General features: G+C 41.5%; 1 protein-coding gene across 1 annotated transcript in view; it reads right to left on the reverse strand.

Moving 5' to 3' along the window:
- LOC109919852 (regulating synaptic membrane exocytosis protein 1-like) overlaps positions 1-21714 on the reverse strand; it is a 424455-nt gene that overhangs the window by 195518 nt on the left and 207223 nt on the right. The window contains exons 14-16 of the mRNA XM_048597070.1: positions 15998-16069; positions 11394-11547; positions 10988-11113 (exon numbers count right to left, since the gene is read on the reverse strand). Of these exons, the coding sequence (XP_048453027.1) occupies positions 10988-11113; positions 11394-11547; positions 15998-16069 (352 nt within the window). The remainder of the gene's footprint in view (positions 1-10987; positions 11114-11393; positions 11548-15997; positions 16070-21714) is intronic.

Here is a 21714-nt window from a genome sequence, read left to right on the forward strand (position 1 = left end):
TTTCCGTGAAATTACTTATCATTTCAATTATAATCCAATTCATTTTTTAAAGTTATTATTAAACTTGATTCAGGCAGTTGATTCTACGTCATAACAATCAAATGAATTTTTCTCATACACATCCCTTCATAATACAATCAACTGATAATAAAATTACATCAGAAATGAGGAAAGGCAAACAAATCCAAATAGAATTTCCAGAGCCCATACATTAAACATTAAATTCCAATCTGATCTATTGAACAACAGTGTCAACTTTAACACGTTTGTGTCACTCACTTTGCTTTAACCATGAGGGTTGGGGGTCGGTTAGTTCATTAGCTGGATAGTTGATTTGTGATACAGAGTTACACCAACTGCGCAGTTTCAATTCCCGCACCCAGTGAGATTACCTGTCTTCTCAATATCACCCCTCACTTGAGGTTTGGTGACCCTCAGGTTAAATCACCATATCATCTTTTTCTACCGAATGCCCCATATGCAGCCCTATATAACTCTGGGACTATGGCAAGTTTACTTTGCTTTTATCCTCTCAGGTACTGTCAGGTTCAAATTTCTACTTCTGGAATTTTAACAAACAAGATAACATTAGTTAGTAGCTTAATTTAATAACTTTCACTATGTGAGACATATGATGTTCTGAAAATTTCCTTTATTTTCCAAACCTGTCCTTTGAGTTTGACATAGGTTTTTCAAGGTTGTCCACAATGATGGTAGGTGTCAATGAAATGCTGTAATATAAACTTCATTCCTGTCTATGCAACATAACAATTACCCTGGGTGAATCTCTGAGACCTGTACTTACACAGAAGATTAGCCACAGTTTGGTGCAGTCAATGGTAAATATTCATTTCTGCAACAACTCTCTGAAGGGGAGATTATTTTTCCCCCATCAACATAATTTGGGGATATTTTTCCATATTCTGAACAGTTTGTGCACCTTGAACCATCCAGCCTGTGCCAGCTCTATGAAAGAGTTACCCAATGCATTCCTTTCTATTATCCCAACAATTGATATGCTTTGAGTGCAAGTCCAATGGCTTTTAGAAAGTTCCTATGGGTTCTGTTTTCATGCTTGCAGATAATGTATTCCAAATCCTCATAAGACTTTAGGTAATGCAATTTTTCCAAATTCCTCCATTGTTCTTTTAGCAATTCATTTAATTGTGTGACCTCTGGTTACTGAGCCATTTACATGGGAAAACAGCCTTTACCAAATCACTGAAAATCCCTAGACAAAAACTACAGATGCAGGAACTCAAGTGTTCTGAAGAAGGGTCACTGGACCCAAAATGCTTTCTCTCCATAGATGCTGCCAGATCTGCTGTGTTTTTCCAGCAATTTCTGTTTTTGTCACTGAAAAGTCCTCATCATTTTCAACATCTCAAGTAAATCTCTCCTTGCCTTTCTCTGTTCTAAAAAGAACTTCCAGCTTCCCAGTCTCTCTTCATAACTAAAACTTCAAGCAAACCAAATACCATTCTGGCAAACTTCCTCTCCACCCTTTCCAAATATTTCCTTTTAAAGTGTGCTCAGACCAAACTAGTGATTTGTAGGGGTTTAGCCTGAGCTTCTTGATTATGCATGCCATACCCATGTTCACAAAGCCATGACGGGGTGGCCACCTCTGTTCAGTCAGCAAACATCGTCCCAAACTTATCATTGCCTGTTGTTGTTTTAATTCTCCAGTGAATGTTCCCAGTCTAATCTTTCTACCTTTCGTCTACTGCAGAGTTCCAATTAAGCACGATGCAAGTTTAACAACAGCAGTTCATCTTTTGAACTTAATACATTATAGCCTTCCAGGCTCAACACAGAGTTCACCTACTCTAAATCGCAACCATTTTGTTTTATGTTTCTCTGTTGATTTATTTCTTTCTTCACTCATTTCTATCATTTTATTCACTTTACATTGGGATGGCAGCTATCTTGGCATATTCTCTGGAAGTATCTTGTGTTTCCAAACTCCATTACAGCTTCCTCTGGCTTTGCAGCATATCACTTGCACCTCTAACCTGTCACAGACCTTTCCTTTTGTTCCTATCTCTAGCCTCTCTCCACATTCATTTCTCACTTTTCCCAGTTCTAATGAAAGGTCACAGATGCTGCCAAGCTTTTTTCAGTATGTTTGGATTTTAGTTTGGTTTCCAGCACATTTTGCTTTTATTACAAGATAAGGACGTTCTTTTATTTCAATAGTACAGAATAGCAGAATTTTTACAGTGCAGGAGACCATTCATCCCAAAGTGTCCTCACCAACTCTTTGGAAGAAGAATTTTCCCACCTTAACCCCATAGCCTTTTTTTTCACTTAACAGTCTAAGTCTCCACCACACTGTCAGGCAGTGTCTTAACCACACACTGTATGAAAATGCTTTTCCTCAGACAACTTTTCCTCCTTTTATCAAGTACTTTAAGCCTGCACTTTGTTCTTGATCCTTTCGTAAGTGTGATGTTTGTCCTCATCTCCCCTGTCCAGATCCCTCAGAATTTTGAAGACCTTTCTCTTAACCTACTTTTCTCCAAGGAAAACAGCATCAACTTCACCAATCTATGAATCTTTTCTACTGCCTCTCCAATGTCTTCACAGCTTTCCTTAAGTGTGGTATCCAGAACTGGATACATAACTCCAGCTGAGGATGAACCAGTATCTTAGGCAAATTCAATGTAACCTCCTTGTTCTCATACTCTAAACCCCATCAATAATGCCAAGGATACTTACACTTTAATAACCACTCTCTTCAATGAGTTGTGCATATATACACCAGAACACTTTACTCCTGCAACCCTTTAGAAATGTGCCCTCTTGTTTTATGTTGTCTCCATATGCTCTTCCTATCAAAATGAACCATTTTACATTTCTACACATTGAACTTCATCTTCTCCTGTTCCATCTACCTGCCTACATCTTTCAGAAACTCTAACCCTATCTTCCTCACAGTTCACAATGCTTCCAAGTTTTGTCTTATGCATAAATTTGGAACCGTCATAGTCATTGAAAAAGGCACAGAAAACAGAATAACATAGCACAGAAAAAGGCCCATTGTGTCCACGCAGATCGAAAACAAATTAACTATTTTAATACTATTTTCAAGCATGTGGTCCAAAGCCTTGGTATTGCAAATGCATATCTATATACTTCTCTAATGTGATGAGAGTGTATGCGTTCCCGCGCCCCCCCCTCCACCTGGTCATTGATCCCTCCAATCATAGATTCAAGCTAAGTGGCAGAAGGATTAGAGGGCACGTGAGGGAAAACTTCTTTTATGCAGAGGATGATGGATGTCTGTGCTGCCCAAACTGGTATTGGAGGCAGAGACCCTAAAACTCTTTTGAAAAGGACCTGGATTAGCACCGTAAGTGCTGTAAGCTGTGGGGCCATGAATCGCGTGCAGGAAGATGGAATTAGAAAGGGGAACTGCGTACAGAAGGACAAGATGGACAGAATGGTTCCCTTGTGTGCTATATCATTTCTATGGTTTTATGGACTTGAACCCAGGTTTCCTGTCTCTGAGGTAGGGACATAACCTCTGCACCACAAGAGCCCTTCAAGGGTTAAGCAGAAGATATTTCTTAATCAATCTGTTGACAGATGTCATTATGCACCTTTACGGCAAGTGGGACTTGAACCCAGTCCTCCAGCTCAGAATGTATTTCTAAATATCTTGAAGAAACCAAAATCAACATAGCTTAAATTGTTGATGACAGTATGCTGGGTGACACGATATAAATAAAAGCATGTTTGAGACTATTTTCTAAATGATAAGAAGCTGGGAACTGGGGAGGAGTACAGAGGTTTTGGGATGCTATTTATTCATTCAGGGATATGGGTGTTGCTTCTCTAGTTGCTCTGTAGAAGATACAGTTTACTACAGTATAGTTTGGTGTTTGTTGGTCGGCATTGATACGGTGGACTGCAGGGCCGGTTTCTTATTCTGTATGACTCTGTGGTGGTTGTGAGATGGCTTCTTGAACCACTGTCGTACATATGTTGTAGGGACACTCACAATGCTGTTAGGAAGGAATTTCCAGGATTTTAATCCAACAACAGTGAAGGAACGGCAATACATTTCCAAGGCAGGATGGTTTGTAATTTGAAACAAGCATTGGGCATGCTGGAAAAACTCAGCAGGCCTGCCAGCATCTGTGGAGAGAGAAACAAATTTAGCATTTTAAGTCTGATATGACTCTTTTTCAGAACTGAACAACCTCAATAAGCTGAACAACTGCAAGTTCTCTGTGCTTGTTCCAGATTTCCAGCATCCACGGTATTTTGTATTTATTGGTGTATGACTTGGAATAAAGATCAAAGAACAAAGAAAATTACAGCACAGCAACAGGCTCTTCGGCCCTCCAAGCCTGCGCCGATCCAGATCCTCTATCTAAACCTGTCGCCTATTTTCCAAGGATCTGTATCCCTCTGCTCCCTGTTCCCATTCATGTATCTGTTGAGATACATCTTAAATGATGCTATCGTGCCCGCCTCTACCACCTCCGCTGGCAACGCGTTCCAGGCACCCACCACCCTCTGCGTAAAGAACTTTCCACGCATATCTCAATTAAACTTTTCCCCTCTCACCTTGAAATCGTGACCCCTAGTAATTGAGTCTCCCACTCTGGGGAAAAAGCTTCTTGCTATCCACCCTGTCTATACCTCTCATGATTTTGTAGACCTCAATCAGGTCCCCCCCTCAACCTCCGTCTTTCTAATGTAAATAATCCTAATCTACTCAACTTCTCTTCATAGCTAGCACCCTCAATACCAGGCAACATCCTGGTGAACCTCCTCTGCACCCTCTCCAAAGCATCCACATCCTTTTGGTAATGTGGCGACCAGAACTGTACGCAGTATTCCAAATGTGGTCGAACCAAAATCCTATACAACTGCAACATGACCTGCCAACTCTTGTACTCAATAGCCCGTCCGATGAATGAAAGCATGCCGTATGCCTTCTTGACCACTCTATCCACCTGCGTTGCCACCTTCAGGGTACAATGGACCTGAACGCTCAGATCTCTCTGTGCATCAATTTTCCCCACGGCTTTTCCATTTACTACATTGTTCGCTCTTGAATTGGATCTTTCAAAATGCATCATCTCGCATTTGCCTGGATTGAACTCCATCTGCCATTTCTCCGCCCAACTCTCCAATCTATCTATATTCTGCTGCATTCTCCGACAGTCCCCTTCACTGTCTGCTACTCCACCAATCTTAGTGTCATCTGCAAACTTGCTAATCAGACCATCTATACCTTCCTCCAGATCATTTATGTATATCACAAACAACAGTGGTCCCAACACGGATCCCTATGGAACACCACTGGTCACAGTTCTCCATTTTGAGAAACTCCCTTCCACTACAACTCTTTGTCTCCTGTTGCCCAGCCAGTTCTCTATCCATCTAGCTCGTACATCCTGGACCCCATGCAACTTCACTTTCTCCATCAGCCTACCATGGGGAACCTTATCAAACGCCTTACCGAAGTCCATGTATATGACATCTACAGCCCTTCCCTCATCTATCAACTTTGTCACTTCCTCAAAGAATTCTATCAAGTTGGTAAGACATGACCTTCCCTGCACAAAACCATGCTGCCTATCACTAATAAGCCCATTTTCTTCCAAATGAAAATAGATCCTATCCCTCAGTATCTTCTCCAGCAGCTTCCCCACCACTGATATCAGGCTCACCGGTCTATAATTACCTGGATTATCCTTGCTACCCTTCTTAAACAAGGGGACAACATTAGCAATTCTCCAGTCCTCCGGGACCTTGCCCATGCTCAAGGATGCTGCAAAGATACCTGTTAAGGCCCCAGCTATTTCCTCTTTCGCTTCCCTCAGTAACCTGGGATAGATCCCATCCAGACCTGGGAGGGGAACTTGAAGGTGGTTTTCGTATGTATCTGCTTTCCTCCTCCTTCTGGATGTTAGAGGTCGTTTGTTTGGAAGGTGCTGTGGGAGGAGCAATAGTGTTGAAAGGCCTAGTGGTAATGTCACTGAGCTAGGTTTGGTAAGTTATTGCTGTAAATCTTGTGGATGGCACATGTGGTGCCAGTGAATATCGGTGATGGAGGGAATGAATGTTTGTGGATGTGGTGTCAGTCAAGTAAGCTGCTTTGTCCTGGATGATGTCAAGTTTCTTGAGTGTTGTTGAAGCTACATTCATCCAGGTAAAGGGGGAGTATTCCAGTTACACTCCTGACTTGTGCCTTGTAGATGGTAGAAAGGTAGTGGGGAGGCCGGAAGTGAGTTTATCATTGTAGGATTCCCAGCCTCTAACCTGTCTTTGTAGCCACAGTATTTGTAAGGCTGCTCCAGTTCAGTTTCTGGTCAATAGTAAGCTGCAGTAAAATGGTAACAGAGGTTTCAATGCCGTTAATGTTGAAAGATGATGATTAGATTTCTGTCTTATTGGAAATGATTATCAGATAGCATTTCTGTGATACAAATATTACTTGCTAATTTTAAAAAAAAGTTCATAGAACGAAGGCATCACTGACCAGGCCAGAATTTATTGTCATCCCTATTTGCACAGAGTGTAGTTAAGATTCAATCACATTGCTCTGGGTTTGGAGTTATATGTCGGCCAGACTGAGAAAGCACAGCACAGTGGTTAGCACTGCTGCCTCACATCACCAGGGAGTTGGGCTCAATTCCAGTCTTGGGTGACTCTCTGTGTGGAGTTTGCACATTCTCCTATGTCTGTGTGGATTTCTACTGTGTGCTCTAGTTTCTTCCCGTAGTCACAAACATGTGCCGGTTAGGTGGATTTGCTGTGATAAATTGCCCTGCAGTGTTCAAGGATGTGCAGGCTATGTGGATTAGCCACAGTAAATGTGGGGATAGGGTGGGACAGGTAGGTCTGGGTGGTTTGCTCTTTGGTTGGGGTGGGGGGGGCGTGTGGGTAGTTGGTGCAGACTCAATGGGCATAATGGCCTCTATCTGCATTACAGGATTTCTATGATTCTAACAATGGCAGACTTCCTTCCCTAAAGGACATTAATGAACCAGATGGTTTTTATAACAATTGGTAGCAGTTACATGGTCGCCATTACACCAAATATTTCAAATTTCTCCATTGTGGAATTCAAACTCTAGAAGGGTTCTGGATTACAGGAACATAACCACTAGGCCACACCTCATATTTATCAGCCCAACCTTTTTTGATGCTCAGGTCTTGCTGCATATCTGAGAAGTCATAAATGGTGATGAAAACTGCGTAGTTTGGACGGCGTTTTGAAATATCAGAAAATTGAGAACTCCGAGGAGCCAGCATGAAAGAGGAGTTGAGGGGTAGATCTGCCATGATTTTACTGAGTGGTGGGGCAGGCTTGAGGTAGTAAATGGCCTGCTCCTGCTCCTATTTCTTATATATTTGGAGGAAAGGTCATTGATGAAGCAGATGAGGGTGGTGAGTTTCCCTTGATTCCTCATCACTCTAGTTTGTCTAGGGCTCCTTGATGCCACACTCAATCAAATGCTGCCTTGATATCAAGGACAGTCATTCACACCTTAACTTCTCCAATTCCAATCTTTTTGTCATGTTTGAAACAAGACTGCAATTACTCCATCTGGAACACTGCACTCAGTTTTGGGCACTGTACATGGAGAAATATATACTAATCTTGGAGAGAGTAAAGCACAGACTTACATAAGAATACAAGCATCTTTCAAAACAATGAGCACGACCACCTAGAAGGACAAGGGCAGCAGATACATGGGAACACCACCACCTGCAAGTTCCCTTCCAAACTACTCACCATCCTGACTTGGAAACATAGTGTTGCTGGGTCAAAATCCTGGAATTCCCTCGCTATCAGTTTGTGGGTGTACCTACAACTCAATGACTGCAACAGTTCAAGTAGCTCACCTGCACATTCTCAAAGACAATTAGGAACAGACAATAAATGTTGGCACAAGGAATGCCCACATCCCATGAAAACAATTTAAAATGAAAAACCAGTCAGCCATACATTGTTTTCACCATGTTCCACCATCCATTATGACCGTAACTGATTTACATCCCAATTTTTGTCTGCTCCCACATCCCTTGATTATCTTATAGCCAACTAATCTATTGAGCTCAACGTTAAATGTACTCAACAATCAGAATCCACAACTCTCAAGAGAAGAGAAATCCAAAAATTCCAACTTACAAAATGAAGAAATTTCTCATATTAGTCCAAAATGCTTATCCTAGGATTCAGTCCCGTTCTAAACTCTGTAATCAGGAGAAAAAAGCCTCATCTCAGGAATCAACTTTCATTGCGCCAACCTCTTAGCTAGAAATGATTTTCTGAAGAAGGGTCTAGGCCCGAAACGTCAGCCTTCCTGCTCCTCTGATGCTGCTTGGCCTGCTGTGTTCATCTAGCTCTACACCTTGTTATCTCAGATTCTCCAGCATCTGCAGTTCCTACTATCTCTAAAACAGTTACATAATAGGCCAGGCATAGTATTCCAAAGAACAGCAGAATTTCAGTTCGACTTCACTACTCTTGTTCTGTAATCCCTTTCAAGAAAAGTCTTCCTGATTATTTGCTGTGTCTCCATATTATTTTTAATGTGTCATGTACATGAATCCTATACCTAATTGTCAAGGGCTCTCATAGACCCATGCCATGGTCATCTACCCATCCTGTGGCCCTTTAATACCACAAGTAAAATTAGTGCCAACTTATGCCATCCATGTGCCAATCACCACCCCTCCACCTACAAATCCAATTCATCCAGTATCCACTGTTGGTAGCCTGCAGAACGCATGAAGAGATGAGATAGAACTATGAAATTATATTCTAAAGGCCTACTGTAGACTTCACTATATTGAAAAACCAAAATTCTTATCGATAACAGATCACTTACTACATTTATGTTCGTTCTCTTACATAAAATCTCCAGGGGACACCAGCATCATAGACTTGGAGACAATAATGGCTGCAGATGCTGGAAGCCAGAGCTTATAGGTGTGAAGCTGGAAAAGCACAGCAGGTTAGACAGCATCTGAGGAGCAGGAAAGTCAATGTTTTGGGCTGAAACCCTTCATCAGGACTGGGGAGGGGGAGTGGAGCCCAGAGATAAATGGGGGGGGCGGTGCTGGGGAAGGGTGGGAGAGATGGTGATAGGTGGATGTAGGTAGGAGGTATTATGATTGGTCCGTGGGAACGGTAGAGTGGATAGGTGAGTAGGAAGATGACAGGTTAGGTCAGCACAGCAGGTCAGATAGCATCCAAGGAACAGGAAAGTCAACGTTTCGGGACGAAACCCTTTGTCAGGACTGGGGAGACCTGACTTACCCTGTCCATCTTCCGACTCAGCTATCCACTCCACCCTTCCCACAGACCATTCACAACACACCCTACCTGCATCCACTTATCACTATCTCTCCTACCCTTCCCCAAGTCACAGCCCCCTCCCTCTATTTATTTCTGGACTCCCTTCTGCCTCCCCAGTCCTGACAAAGGGTTTCAGCCTGAAACTTTGACTTTCCTGCTCCTCGGATGCTGTCTGACCTATAGACACCAGCATTATAGATGCCAATGTTCACCTCCCCAATTGAATTTACTCCAAGTAACATCAAGAAACACTGGATACTTCAAAGGCTGTGGACAATGACAACATTCCAGTAATAAAACTGAACTGTATGCTCCAGATCAAGCCAGTATCTCACAATAGACTAAAAACTGAAAGAACTGTGGATGCTGTAAATCAGGAACAAAAACGAAGTTGCTGGAAAAGCTCAGCAGATCTGGCAGCATCTGTGAAGAAAAAATCAGAGTTAACATTTCCGGTCCAGTGACCCTTCCTCAGAACCAAAGTGAAGTTTAGAATGTCTATTTTCTGGAGGCTGACAATAGACTGGCACAAATTGCCCTGTAATTTCTGGCAAATCCCAAACTTGCTATATCTCTTTCTCTCTAAATATTACTGTGCTTTTCTCCATCCTTGTCAAGCTTGATCTTACTGGGCCGTGGAGCTACCTTCTCAGTAAATAGGTTAAGGATGAGTCTAGCTTTCTATGTTCCACTTATTGCCATTAAATAGTTTAAGATAGGATAGCCATCACCTCCGAGAACAGCCAGAAAATCTAATGGTGCAGCTCACTTGTCACAGCAGATAGCAGAGAAGAAAGCACATCCTTTGGGGTTGGAAGCCACTGATGGAGCCAGGGGACCCATTATGGAGGCTATCCTTATCTGTCCCCTCCTTAGCCATCACAGTGAGATATGCCAAGCTGATCACTTGTTCTGGGTTTCACCCACTGCAGGTTCAATCTCAGAGGTAGAAGAACAGGCCCTCACATGGCTATTAAGTTAAGGACCTCAATTTACTCAGAGAGACAACACTGGCACCTCCACATCATAGCCTACCTCCTTCTAAGCAGCATTCTGATGTAACAAGGTGTAGAGCTGGATGAACACAGCAGGCCAAGCAGCATCAGAGGAGCAGGAAAGCTGATGTTTCGGGCCTAGACCCTTCCTCAGAAATCTGATGTCTTGCCTGTCACAAGTAAAATTTTGATAGGGCCAGCAGCAGTCGAGAAGTTCATGGAGGGGGTGTGTGGTTGGGAAGAGAAGCAGAGCACATCACCCATAGCTTGGCATGGCACAGAATATAATGTATCTGAACAGATAATGACAGTTGCATTCATATTAATTTTCACGAAGTGTGTTTAACCTTCATTCAACAAGGCAAGAACAAAGGGAAGTGGAGAACTGTAAAATCAGTCAAATGGTATACTGGAGCTTATCGTAAACTGAAATCAAAGGTCAGATTTAAAATAGCCTTGGTAGAATTCCGCTGCTCAACGATTTGCAGAGTTTATAACTTAATCCCTTTCCAAAATATTGTTGCAGAAGTGGAAGTTTAGATCACTGGAATTATTTTCAAACATCAAATGAAAATAATAGCAAGATGTTAGCCTTTAAAATTCAATTCAAGGTATAAAACAGAAACAAGAAAGGAATGGAGTAATTGTGCCGAAACTGTACCTGTCTCTTTCGTAAGTGTGATAACTGTCCATGTCCCTGGGCCTGCATTCAACTGGACTGCGAGAGGCATCTTGGTATCGAGTGGGGGAACGAGAACGACGACTTTGATGGATTTCATCTAAACTCCTAAGTGCGAAGAGGATTATCACTATAATCAAATGTAGAAACTCTGTCTAGGAAACAATCAAGGTGATTTTGATGGAAATCAATTTTAACACAAGCACAAAACCCAAAACAACATTAGCCTTTATCCAAAGCTCCTGAAATTCCATGCAAGCTATCTCCTGCTTTCAATCAGACAAAACCGTTGCACTGACAAACAGGAGAAGTGAAGATTAAAGATTAACCACTATCAGCCCAACATTTTGTCAAATTCAACCAGCATTTGTGAAGAATGAAAACACACCTCTGCAGTGGGACACTGGGTAAACGTGACCGGGTCCTGCCCTGGTCATCACCACGGTGAGGAGAGACAGAACGTGAACGATGGTGGGGAGTTCTCTGCTGATCTGGGACAGTTAATGTGCTTGATCTACTTTCTCTACTGTTATCCCTATAATCTGTTGATTAAGATGCCAAAAACAAAAAAAAGGAAGTATTAATATTTGTTAGCAAAACATTGGTAAACACTAGCATTGTTGCAAATATAAAGCCAAACTGCAATGAAACAAGGACTTAAAAGTGTGATTCATTCAACCTTCCTTTTTGGTCATCACTTTTATCTGCTAAGTTATGAGACACTACTTGAAATACATGCAAACCATCAGCATTAAAACAGCGTGTAACCAAAATAAAGTGCTGTAGTGGTATGACGTAGGTTCAATGTGCACTATTATGATTAAGGCAACCAGTTTTTGCTTCAACATGAACAAGCCGAGAGGCCATGCAAACATCTACATTGGTAAAGCAAAGCCATGCGGGTTGCAGTCATTCAGAAATCTCATTTCTAAGGGCATGTGCTGCTGTACAGCAGCTCATCTGTGGAGCTCAAGCAGGAAGGCAGTTAGGGAATTTGTGGATTCCAGCTGTTTATTAAAGTTTATCCATCATTTTGCCCATAAATGATCACTCTTACTGCACCATAATTTATTATACTACAGGTTAGCTACATGAACAGGATTTTTATCCTGCATAATATAAAACTAATATTCATGGCCACAGATTTTATCACAAGCTACAGTCCCAAATTGTTATACAATGAAATTTATTTTGAGAAGTTTTTTTTTGTTTTACATGGAGCAAGTATTGATTTAATTTGGAAGTAAAAGGGACTTTCTAAGATCTGACAAATCGCAAATGTCTATGAAAACACAAAGCTTCCTCTGTCCAGACAATCAAAGCTCTCCAAGCCTCTCAGACTCCCTCTGATTGTCAATGGGAGGACATGCATGGGCATATTGCAAAGCAATTTACCCAGCAGTCAAAATTAAGGTGCTTTTAAATGATTGTCTCCTATGTTCTAAATTACTCTAAATTTACAGTCATGGATATTTAAGCAGTTCTGAATATTTAATACTTTACTATTAGTTATCCTGAGTCCTCAGTTATAATAATATCATGAAAATTATAATAAAAATTTCAAATAAAAGTCTTATGAACAGCGAGTAGCCTAGAGTTCAAATTTTATTCCCTTGGCAAGAAAACACTTTGAGGTTTTCAAATGAATTGAAATTAATGCAAGAAATTAACAAAGTTCATTCAAGGAAATTGCGGAGTATTCTGAAGAGCTGGAATGACAAGAAACATGACTTGGTGTGATATACAAACTGAAGTTAAACTTAATAGTCTGGATTTTCTAATTGGTTTATCCTAAAATAAATCAACTGTCAATATTATTACAATATTGGAGATTAGCAGATCATCATTAATATTTACACAAAGTGCAAGAGGATTGCTGAATGAATTATCAAGAAAGGCTGCTGAGTCAGACTGCATAAGTGATTCCAAAAGCCTTCAGACAGGTGTCTTGGTATTGAAATAACAATTGATATGGTAAGAAGACGGATAGATAAGGGCTCTTTCTCTCTCTCTACCTCATATATATTAAGGACAAAATCAGAAATTGTTGGTGAAACTTAGGAGGTCTGGCAGCATGTGTGGGGAGAAAGCAGAATTAACATTGGTGTCTGGTGACTCTTAATCAGAACTGACAACAGCTAAGAAAAAGTATTTATGCTAAAGACGAGGTGGGGAAGAAGAGTTGAGCAGATAGGTTAAGACACAGCCCAGACAGGAGAGAGAGATGAAAAGGGATGAGTCTATTGTTGATAATAGGCCAGGATGGAAGAAAAGCTGAATAAGTCATAATGAGAGCTGAAGGTAGGAAAGAATGGGTTGGCTGTGCTGAAAGTAACCCACGTCATGACAGGAAACAGGTGTGGAGGTGGGTGAAAATCATGGAAGGACAAAATCAGGCTCTTAAGTTATTGAACTCAATGTTGAGTTTTAGAGGCTTCAGGTGGTTTATAAAATGCTCTTTGAGTTTGTGCTGAGGTTTCTTTGAACACTGCGCAGGCCTGCATCAGAAGTGTTGGCGAGGGAAGATAGTAATGCGTTGAAATAGCAGGCAATTGGAAGCTTGGTGTCATTTTTACTGACAAACTTATTAGGCTTTACTTCCATTTTCTTGTCCTTAAATGTCATACTGTCTCAATGTGGCATATAGGCTTCAGCCATAAGGTGAGGTGCAACGAGACCGGAGTGTCATAGTGGAACCGTCACTGAAGGTTCGTATGCAGGTGCAGCAGGTAGTGAGGAAAGCTAATGGCATTCTCTCCTTGATAGTGAGAGGATTTGAGTATCAGGGTAAGGATATCTTGTTGCAGTTATACAGGGCCTTGGTGAGGTCACACCTTGAGTATTGCATACAGTTTTGGACACCTAGTCTGACGAAGGACATTCTTGCCAATGAGGGAGTCCAGTGAAGGTTCACCAGACTGATCCCTGGGATGACAGGACTGACATAGGAGGAAAGACTGGATCAACTGGGCTGGTATTCACTGGAATTTAGAAGAATGAGGGGGTATCTCATAGAAACATATCAAATCCTGAGGGGACTGGACAGGCTAGACGTTGGGGGAAGTTCAGAATAAGCGGTTACAGTCTAAGATTAAGGGGTAAGCCATTCAGTACTGAGATGAGGAAGAATTTCTTCACTCAGCAAGTAGTGAACCTGTCGAATTCTCTCCCACAGGAAGCTGTTGGGGACAGTTCATTACATATATTCAAGAGGGAGCTGGGCGTGGCCCTTGCAGCTAAAGGTATCAAGGGGTATGGGGAGAAGGCGTGAATGGGATACTGAGATTGTAAGATCAGCCATGATTGTATTGAATGGTGGTGCAGGCTCAAAGGGCCAAATGGCTTACTCCTGCGTCTATTTTCTGTTTCTATGTTTCTGTAATCTTTTACCTGATGAATTATTAATCTCCATCCCTGTTATATTGACGTGCCAATTACAGTCCAAACTGTTTGCCATGAAATGACAGAAAAGCAGGAACTGCTCCTGTGAACCTCCTATGACTATCTATGCGGTAGGTTATAAAGTGGGATGAAACTAAATAAAAATCTTTCCAATAGAAATTAACGAAGAAACAGACAAAAGAAAAAGAAGACAGTAAAACAAAATTATAGTTTATAATTTTCATGTTATTTAATCCAAAAAATATCAATTGAATCCTTGAAATGTAGTTAAATTATAGTTAGAATTTTAGGGTTTAATCAATTATGCATCCAATTGATAATCCTAAAATCACCGGAACCTTTGACACTTTCAGTTTAGTTTGAGGCTTGCAACCACTTCTCTTTTCCTCTTGATCACAATTTCTGTGTCATGCACAAATGACTGCATTAATTTTGAAGCGAAAGGAGGATGATGATGTAGATAATACTGGGATTTAGCATTTGTTTTTTTCCTTTAATTTCTTCTTAAAATACTGCCTCTGGTAAACCTAAATCCGGCAGAATCTTTGATATAAGTATTTTGACTCGGGGATTTTGTTCAGAACTTCTCCAAATTCAAGATGTAACATAACCTGAAAATTAGGAATCCTAATCAAACATACATACTGAAATTTGTATAAACAAGAGATTACTTTTGTCTATTTCACGAGTGAATTCATGTAAGATGCAGTGTTGAATATCTTTAAGACAGTTCAGCTCACTTCTTTCTTCAGAATGTATCTACATCATGTGGTATCAAGACAAAGTGGTTGGATCTAAATCTATCATAGAATGCTTACAGTTTGAAAGCAGGTCGCTCGGCCAATCACGACTACAGCAATTCTCTGAACAGCATCTCACCCACAGCCACCCGTCCACCCTATTCATGTAATCCTGCATTTCCCAAGGCTAATTCACCTAGCCCACACATCCCTAGACACTCTGGGCAATTTACCATGGCCAATCCTGCATATCTTTAGACTGTGGGAGGAAACCAGAGCATTGGAAGGAAACCTACACAGACATGTGGAGAATGTGCAAACTCTACACAGACAGGTGCCTGAGGGTGGAATTGAACCAATGTCCCTGATGCTGTGAGGCAGCAATGCTAACTACTGAGCCACCGCGGCACTGTACCACCCTGAGTGGTCCAAGCTAATCAGAAAATCTTGGACAAAAGGATTTTATGTTGTGTTTCATTTTGTTGCAAAGTAATTCAAAATGCAAGCTTCAAATGCATTTAACAAAAGCGTGCATTGCGTCAGATACTCAAGAACTAGCTGTGCACCTTGTTTTTAAGAGAGTGAAATACACTTCATCTTGAATGAGTCAGATAAACTATTTCTGAATAAGTGTAATTTGTAGAATAAATGTAGTTGCTAACTATTGGTTAAATCTCAACCAACTAGGTTATGCCTTTAGACAGCCAACCATAATATGTGCGACAGCTAGCAGATTCATGATATCTGCTCCTGGGAATGATACTGACCTCCTGCTAGAGCCCCACATCAAAAGCAATTTCTAAATGCGGACGGCACTCATAGATTAGGTGATGTTCTGCCACCCACCCACCTGACAAGACCACTCCAATACCATCATCAACATCATAATCTGAGATGTCACTATCACTGATTCGATGAGATCCTGGGTAATGACGGAACAAACAAAACAGCTATGCATGTGGGCTCATTAACACTCATGATAAAATCTATAATCTTTAAAATTGGAATTCAGGATAATAGAAACAAAAAGCAAAAAACAGCAAATGCAACACATGTATTTATGTAATTCTTTCTTTCTTTAACTTTATAGCAAATGTAATTCTCGAATTGGAGTCAAGTGTTATGATTCTAGGGTTTATTCAACTAAGTTACAATCAATGAGCTGTATTAAAATCAAAAAATGCTTTAAGAGTAGAAGAGCATTAGGTGAGCCAGTAAACAAGCAATCTGGAAAATTAAACATTTGTGAATTCATCTACATTTTTAATAACACAATGTTTATTATTCTCTATGCAACCAAAAGGATAGATCTGAACTAACGGCCCAGGTACTTCAGCAGTTGTCTCAGAATGGGGTAGGGGAGGGCCAGGGATGTCAGGGGTTGAGGGATGTAGTTGAAGAGGTCTGCAGTGAGTTGGTGTTCAGTTTATTTATTACCTCCCAGCTCATCAGGTAGGCTTTTAATCCTAGATAACAAGGTGTAGAGCTGGGTGAACACAGCAGGCCAAGCAGCATCAGAGGAGCAGGAAGGCTGACGTTTCGGGCCTAGACCATTCTTCAGAAAATTTTCTTCCAGGTTCTGCTTTAAGTAAGTCAGAACATTCTAAATTCTCTGACTCAGAAACTTTCTTTTGGAGTGTTCCATAGAATCAGGGATTCTGCACAGTCTGCCATGCAGTTCCAGATTACGCTGCTCCAAAGATTACCTGGCCATTTGAATATCTGAGTAAATCCAAATTTTTAACAATCCATAGTTTATTATTCTCTCTCCACAAAAAAGGGCAGATTGGTATACACAAAGAGGATAATACACATGCCACTAACTAATTAGGATATCTTCATCTCAGTTTGGACATTGCACATGACAGACTAACTGTAGCAAAGCCAAATAATGGTGAATGGGGCCTGACACTCCAGCAGTACATCTTGGGAAACTGTGCACATGTGCAACCTTTCACACTTGATGATCTGTCATCCATCAAACAACCAGAAATTGTGGAGGACGTACACACCAAAACACTGGGTGGAGCAGGCTCTGAGGAAGGAGAGTACAGGTGCAAAATTCACTCTAGTATTCAGAATATCCTTCGATTTGTGCTGACTCCAAATGATCAATTGTAGGTGATGCCAGAAAGACAGCATGTTGATATTGTTACTGAATTAATTCGATGACACATTGCTCACATCTTCAGATAAATTTCTTGAGCTGGATTTTCTACTGACTTAGTTTAAATTAACATTACTTGTTATAACGTGTGTAGTTCCATAGTTTGGATGTGGAAACAAACGGGGCAGAAAGCACACAGCTAATCAGTCTGTGACCAAAAGAAAAATCTGGTGACCTTTGACTATTTCGCTTTCTTTTTCTCACAGTTGTTGACCTGCTGTGCATTTTATATACCTTTCTGTTTTAACCTCCCCATTATTAGCACTTCTTCTTTGGTGGTTCTTTGGTGAGTTTGTCAAAGTGAAGTTATGAATGATTCCTTTGTATTCATAATTATAAAATCGAAGACCCAGTGGTTTTCATTACATTTGTGTAATTCTTAATCCAGAATCTTAAATACTGACAATAATAATAGCTTGAGGGTAACAATCGCTTTGCATTCTCACTCACCAATCAGCAGAGTACAGTTTTTCAGTAATGCGTGGGCAAATAAATTTCAGGATTTTCACATATGGTCAAATAATTTAGTAAATCAGCATGTCAATCAAATTGTGTGCTATATCCAGAAATCCAGCCTGGTCTCTAACATGCTCTCTCTTACTCTTTTCAAACACGTGTATTCATGAGTTGAATACTGTAGCCAGCTTAAATTCAAATTATTTAATTTAGTTTACACTCTGGTTTGTGTTTTAAGTAATGACATACCTCAATTTTGAGAGATGAAGTCAACAGCTCAGAAATACCAAGTGGAGGGACTAAACAAATCAAAATATGGGTATACAATGGTCAAATGATTTCAAAAGAAGAAGACATACTACATGGTTCAAGCTACATCCAAAAATATTAAAGGGAATAAATGCAAAACAAACAGATATTTTTGATAGACTGCTAAGACTCCCAAGGAATGAAAAATGATCAAAATAACGCTAATAATGTAAGATGAATGATCTGAAATTGTGTAGAGGCAAATTGAACCATTGTGGTTCATTAGCAAGGATTAAGAAAGGGGACATCATTGTGAAGTGAGAGGCTGGATTTCTTTGACACCACCAACAATCAAGTTGTGGAGATGCTGGTGTTGGACTTGGTGGACAAAATCAGAAGTCACACATCACCAGGTTATAGTCCAACAGGTTTATTTGACATCAGGAGCTTTCAGAGTGCTGCTCCTGCATCAGGTGAAGTGGAGGGAAGTGCACTGGCACAGAGTTTACATGCAGCGAGATAATGGTAAGATAATTCAGAACGTCAAAAGATAAATACACATCGTATGAGTGGAGTGTCGGCAAGCTGAATAACAATCCTTTGCAGCTGATCAAAAGTGTCAAACTGTGCGAGTAAACTGTCAACAGCTGAATAACAAGTGAAGAGATGACCTATGATCCGAATAATGATTACAAAAAAGTCAAAAATAGGATGGTGCTAGAAACAAACCATATGACTGGAATAGCATGATAGGTGTAAGAGTCACATTACAAGGGTCTAACCAAAGTAACAAGGAATCTAAAAGTGTACAAACTAATTAAGGTAGTGAGATGAAGAAAATTAAGTTTTCCAGATGATGGTGCCAAAACAGAACAGTAAGGAAGATTTTATGCAGAATGGTATGGTGGGGTTATATGTAGTGTGACACGAACCCAAGATCATGGCTGAGGCTGTCCTCAGTGGTACGGAACTTGGCTATCAGTTTCAAGTCAGCGATTCTGTATTGTTGTGTATCCCAAAGGCCTCATTGGAGGACGGTTACCTGAAGATCAGAGGCTGAATGTCCTTGACTGCTGAAGTGTTCCTCAACTGGGAGGGAACACTCCTGCCTGGCGATTGTTGCGCACTGTCCATTCATGCATTGCAGTAGCATCTGCACGGTTGTTTCGCTAATATACCATGCACCGGGGCATCCTTTCCTGCAGCATATGAGGTGGACAACATTGGCTGAGTCACGAGTACGTACCATGTACATGGTGAGTGGTGTTCCCACGTGTGATGGTAGTATCCATGTTGATGAGCTGACATGTCTTGCAGAAGTTGCTGTGGCAGGGTTGTGTCGTGTTGTGCTCACTGTTCTCCTGAAGGCTGGGTAGTTGACTGCAAATGATGGTTTGTTTGAGGTTAAGTGGCTGTTTGAAGGTGAATAGTGGAGGTATAGGGATGGCCTTGGCAAGATGTTCGCCATCATCGACTACATGTTGAAGGGTGAGAAGAACATGGTGTAGTTTCTCTGCTCCAGAGAAGTACTGGACAATGAAGGGTACGCTATCAGTCGTGTCCTGTCTCTGCCTTCTGAGGAGGTCATTGCAGTTTTTCACGGTGGCACGTCGGAACTGGTGATCGATGAGTTGAGCATCATATCCCACTCTTATGAAGTCGGCTTTCAGCAACTGTATGTGTCCATTCCATTCCTCTTCATCTGTTCAAAATCCGTGTATACAGAGGGCTTGTCCATAGGGGATGGCTTCTTTAACGTGTTTGGGTTAGAAGCTGGAGAAGTGAAGCATTGTGAGGTTATCCGTGGGCTTGAGGTAGCGTGAAGTACTGAGGTGTCCGCCCTTGATGGAGATACACGTGTGTCAAAGAATGACACCAATTCTGAAGAATAATCCATGGTAGGTCTGGTGGGATGAAGCTTGTTGAAATCGTTGTGCAGTTGTTTCAGTGATTCCTCACCATGAGCCCAAAGGAAGTAAACATCATTGATGTATCTGGTGTATAGTGTTGGTTGGAGGTCCTGTGCAGCGAAGAAGTTTTGTTCCAATTTATGCATGAAAATTTGGCATACTGGGGTGCAAGTTTGGTCCCCATGGCTGTTCCGTGTGTCTTGATGAAGAACTGGTTGTCAAAGGTGAAGACATTGTGGTTGAAGATGAAGCGGATGAGTTGTAGAATGACTTCTGGGAATTGACAGTTGTCAGTGATAAGTACTGGGGTTGTTGCAGTGATGCCGTCATCGTGGGGGCACTGTACTTCCTTATACAATAGGTTTCAAGATGCCTTTGACATAGCCAGAGAGGTTCTCACACAGGGTCCCATTGCCTGATATGATGGGATGTCTGGATGTGTCGGCTTTGTGTATCTTCAGAAGGCAGTAAAAGTCTTCTGTGCAAGAAGTACGTGGGATGAGAGCAGACAGGATACTCTGAAGTTCTTGATCAGTCCATTAAGTTGACGGGTATGTTCTTTGGATGGATAGGCAGGTAATTATCTGTAGTGTTCCTGGCTGTTCAGTTGTTGGTATGCTTCTTTGCAGTAGTCCGTTCTATTTTGTATGAGACAGACTGATCAAGACCTTCAGAGTATCCTATCTGCTCTCATCCTGCATACTTCTTGCATAGGAGACTTCTTACTGCCTTCCGAACAGACACAATGACAACACATCCAGACGTCCCATCACATCAGCCAACAGGACCCTGTGTGAGAGCCTCTCTGACTATGTCAAGGGCATCTTGAAACCCATTGTACGAGGAACCCCCAGCTTCTGTCGCAATACTCCAGATTTCTTAGAGAAACTCAGCACCCACGGACCAGTCGAACCAGGAACATTCCTTGTCACAATGGACATTTCTGCACCAGCATCCCCTGCGATGACAGCATTGCTGCAACAACCCCAGTACCCAACATCAAAAGTGCCAATTCCAGATGCCATCCTACAACTCATCCACTTCATCTTCAACCACAACGTCTTCACATTCAACAACCAGTTCTTTATCCAGACACATGGAACAGCCATGGGGACCAAATCTGCATCCCAATATACCGACATTTTCATGCATAAGTTGGAGCAAGACTTCTTTGCTGTTCAGGACCTCCAACCAACATTATACACCAGATACAGTACTGACGTTGTCTTCCTTTGGACTCATAGTGAGGAATCACTGAAATGACTACACAAAGATATCAGAAATAGTAAGAACTGCCGATGCTAGAATCAGAGATAACACAGTGTGGAGCTGGAGAAACACAGCAGGCCAGGCAGCATCAGAGGAGAAGGAAAGCTGACGTTTCGGGTCGGGAACGGTCCTGGCCCAAGATGTCAGCTTTCCCGCTCCTCTGATGCTGTCTGGCCAGCTGTGTTCCTCCAGCTCCATACAAAGATATCAACAAGTTTCATCCCACCAGACTAAAAAATCTTCAGAATCCGTCTCATGTTTGGACACACACATCCCCAACAAGGACAGAGACCTCAGTACTTTATTCTACCGCAAGCCCATGGGTAACCTCACAATGCTTCACTTCTCCAGCTTCCACGTTAAAGAAGCCATCCCCTACAGACAAGCCCTGTATATACAACAGAATCTTCTCAGATGAGGAATGCAACGGACACCTACAGATGATGAAAGATGCCCTCATAAGAACTGGTTACGATACTCAACTCATCGATCGCCAGTTCCAACGTGCCATAACAA

This window comes from Rhincodon typus, chromosome 5 (genome assembly GCF_021869965.1).
Source record: "Rhincodon typus isolate 14 chromosome 5, sRhiTyp1.1, whole genome shotgun sequence".
Taxonomy (NCBI): Eukaryota; Metazoa; Chordata; class Chondrichthyes; order Orectolobiformes; family Rhincodontidae; genus Rhincodon; species Rhincodon typus.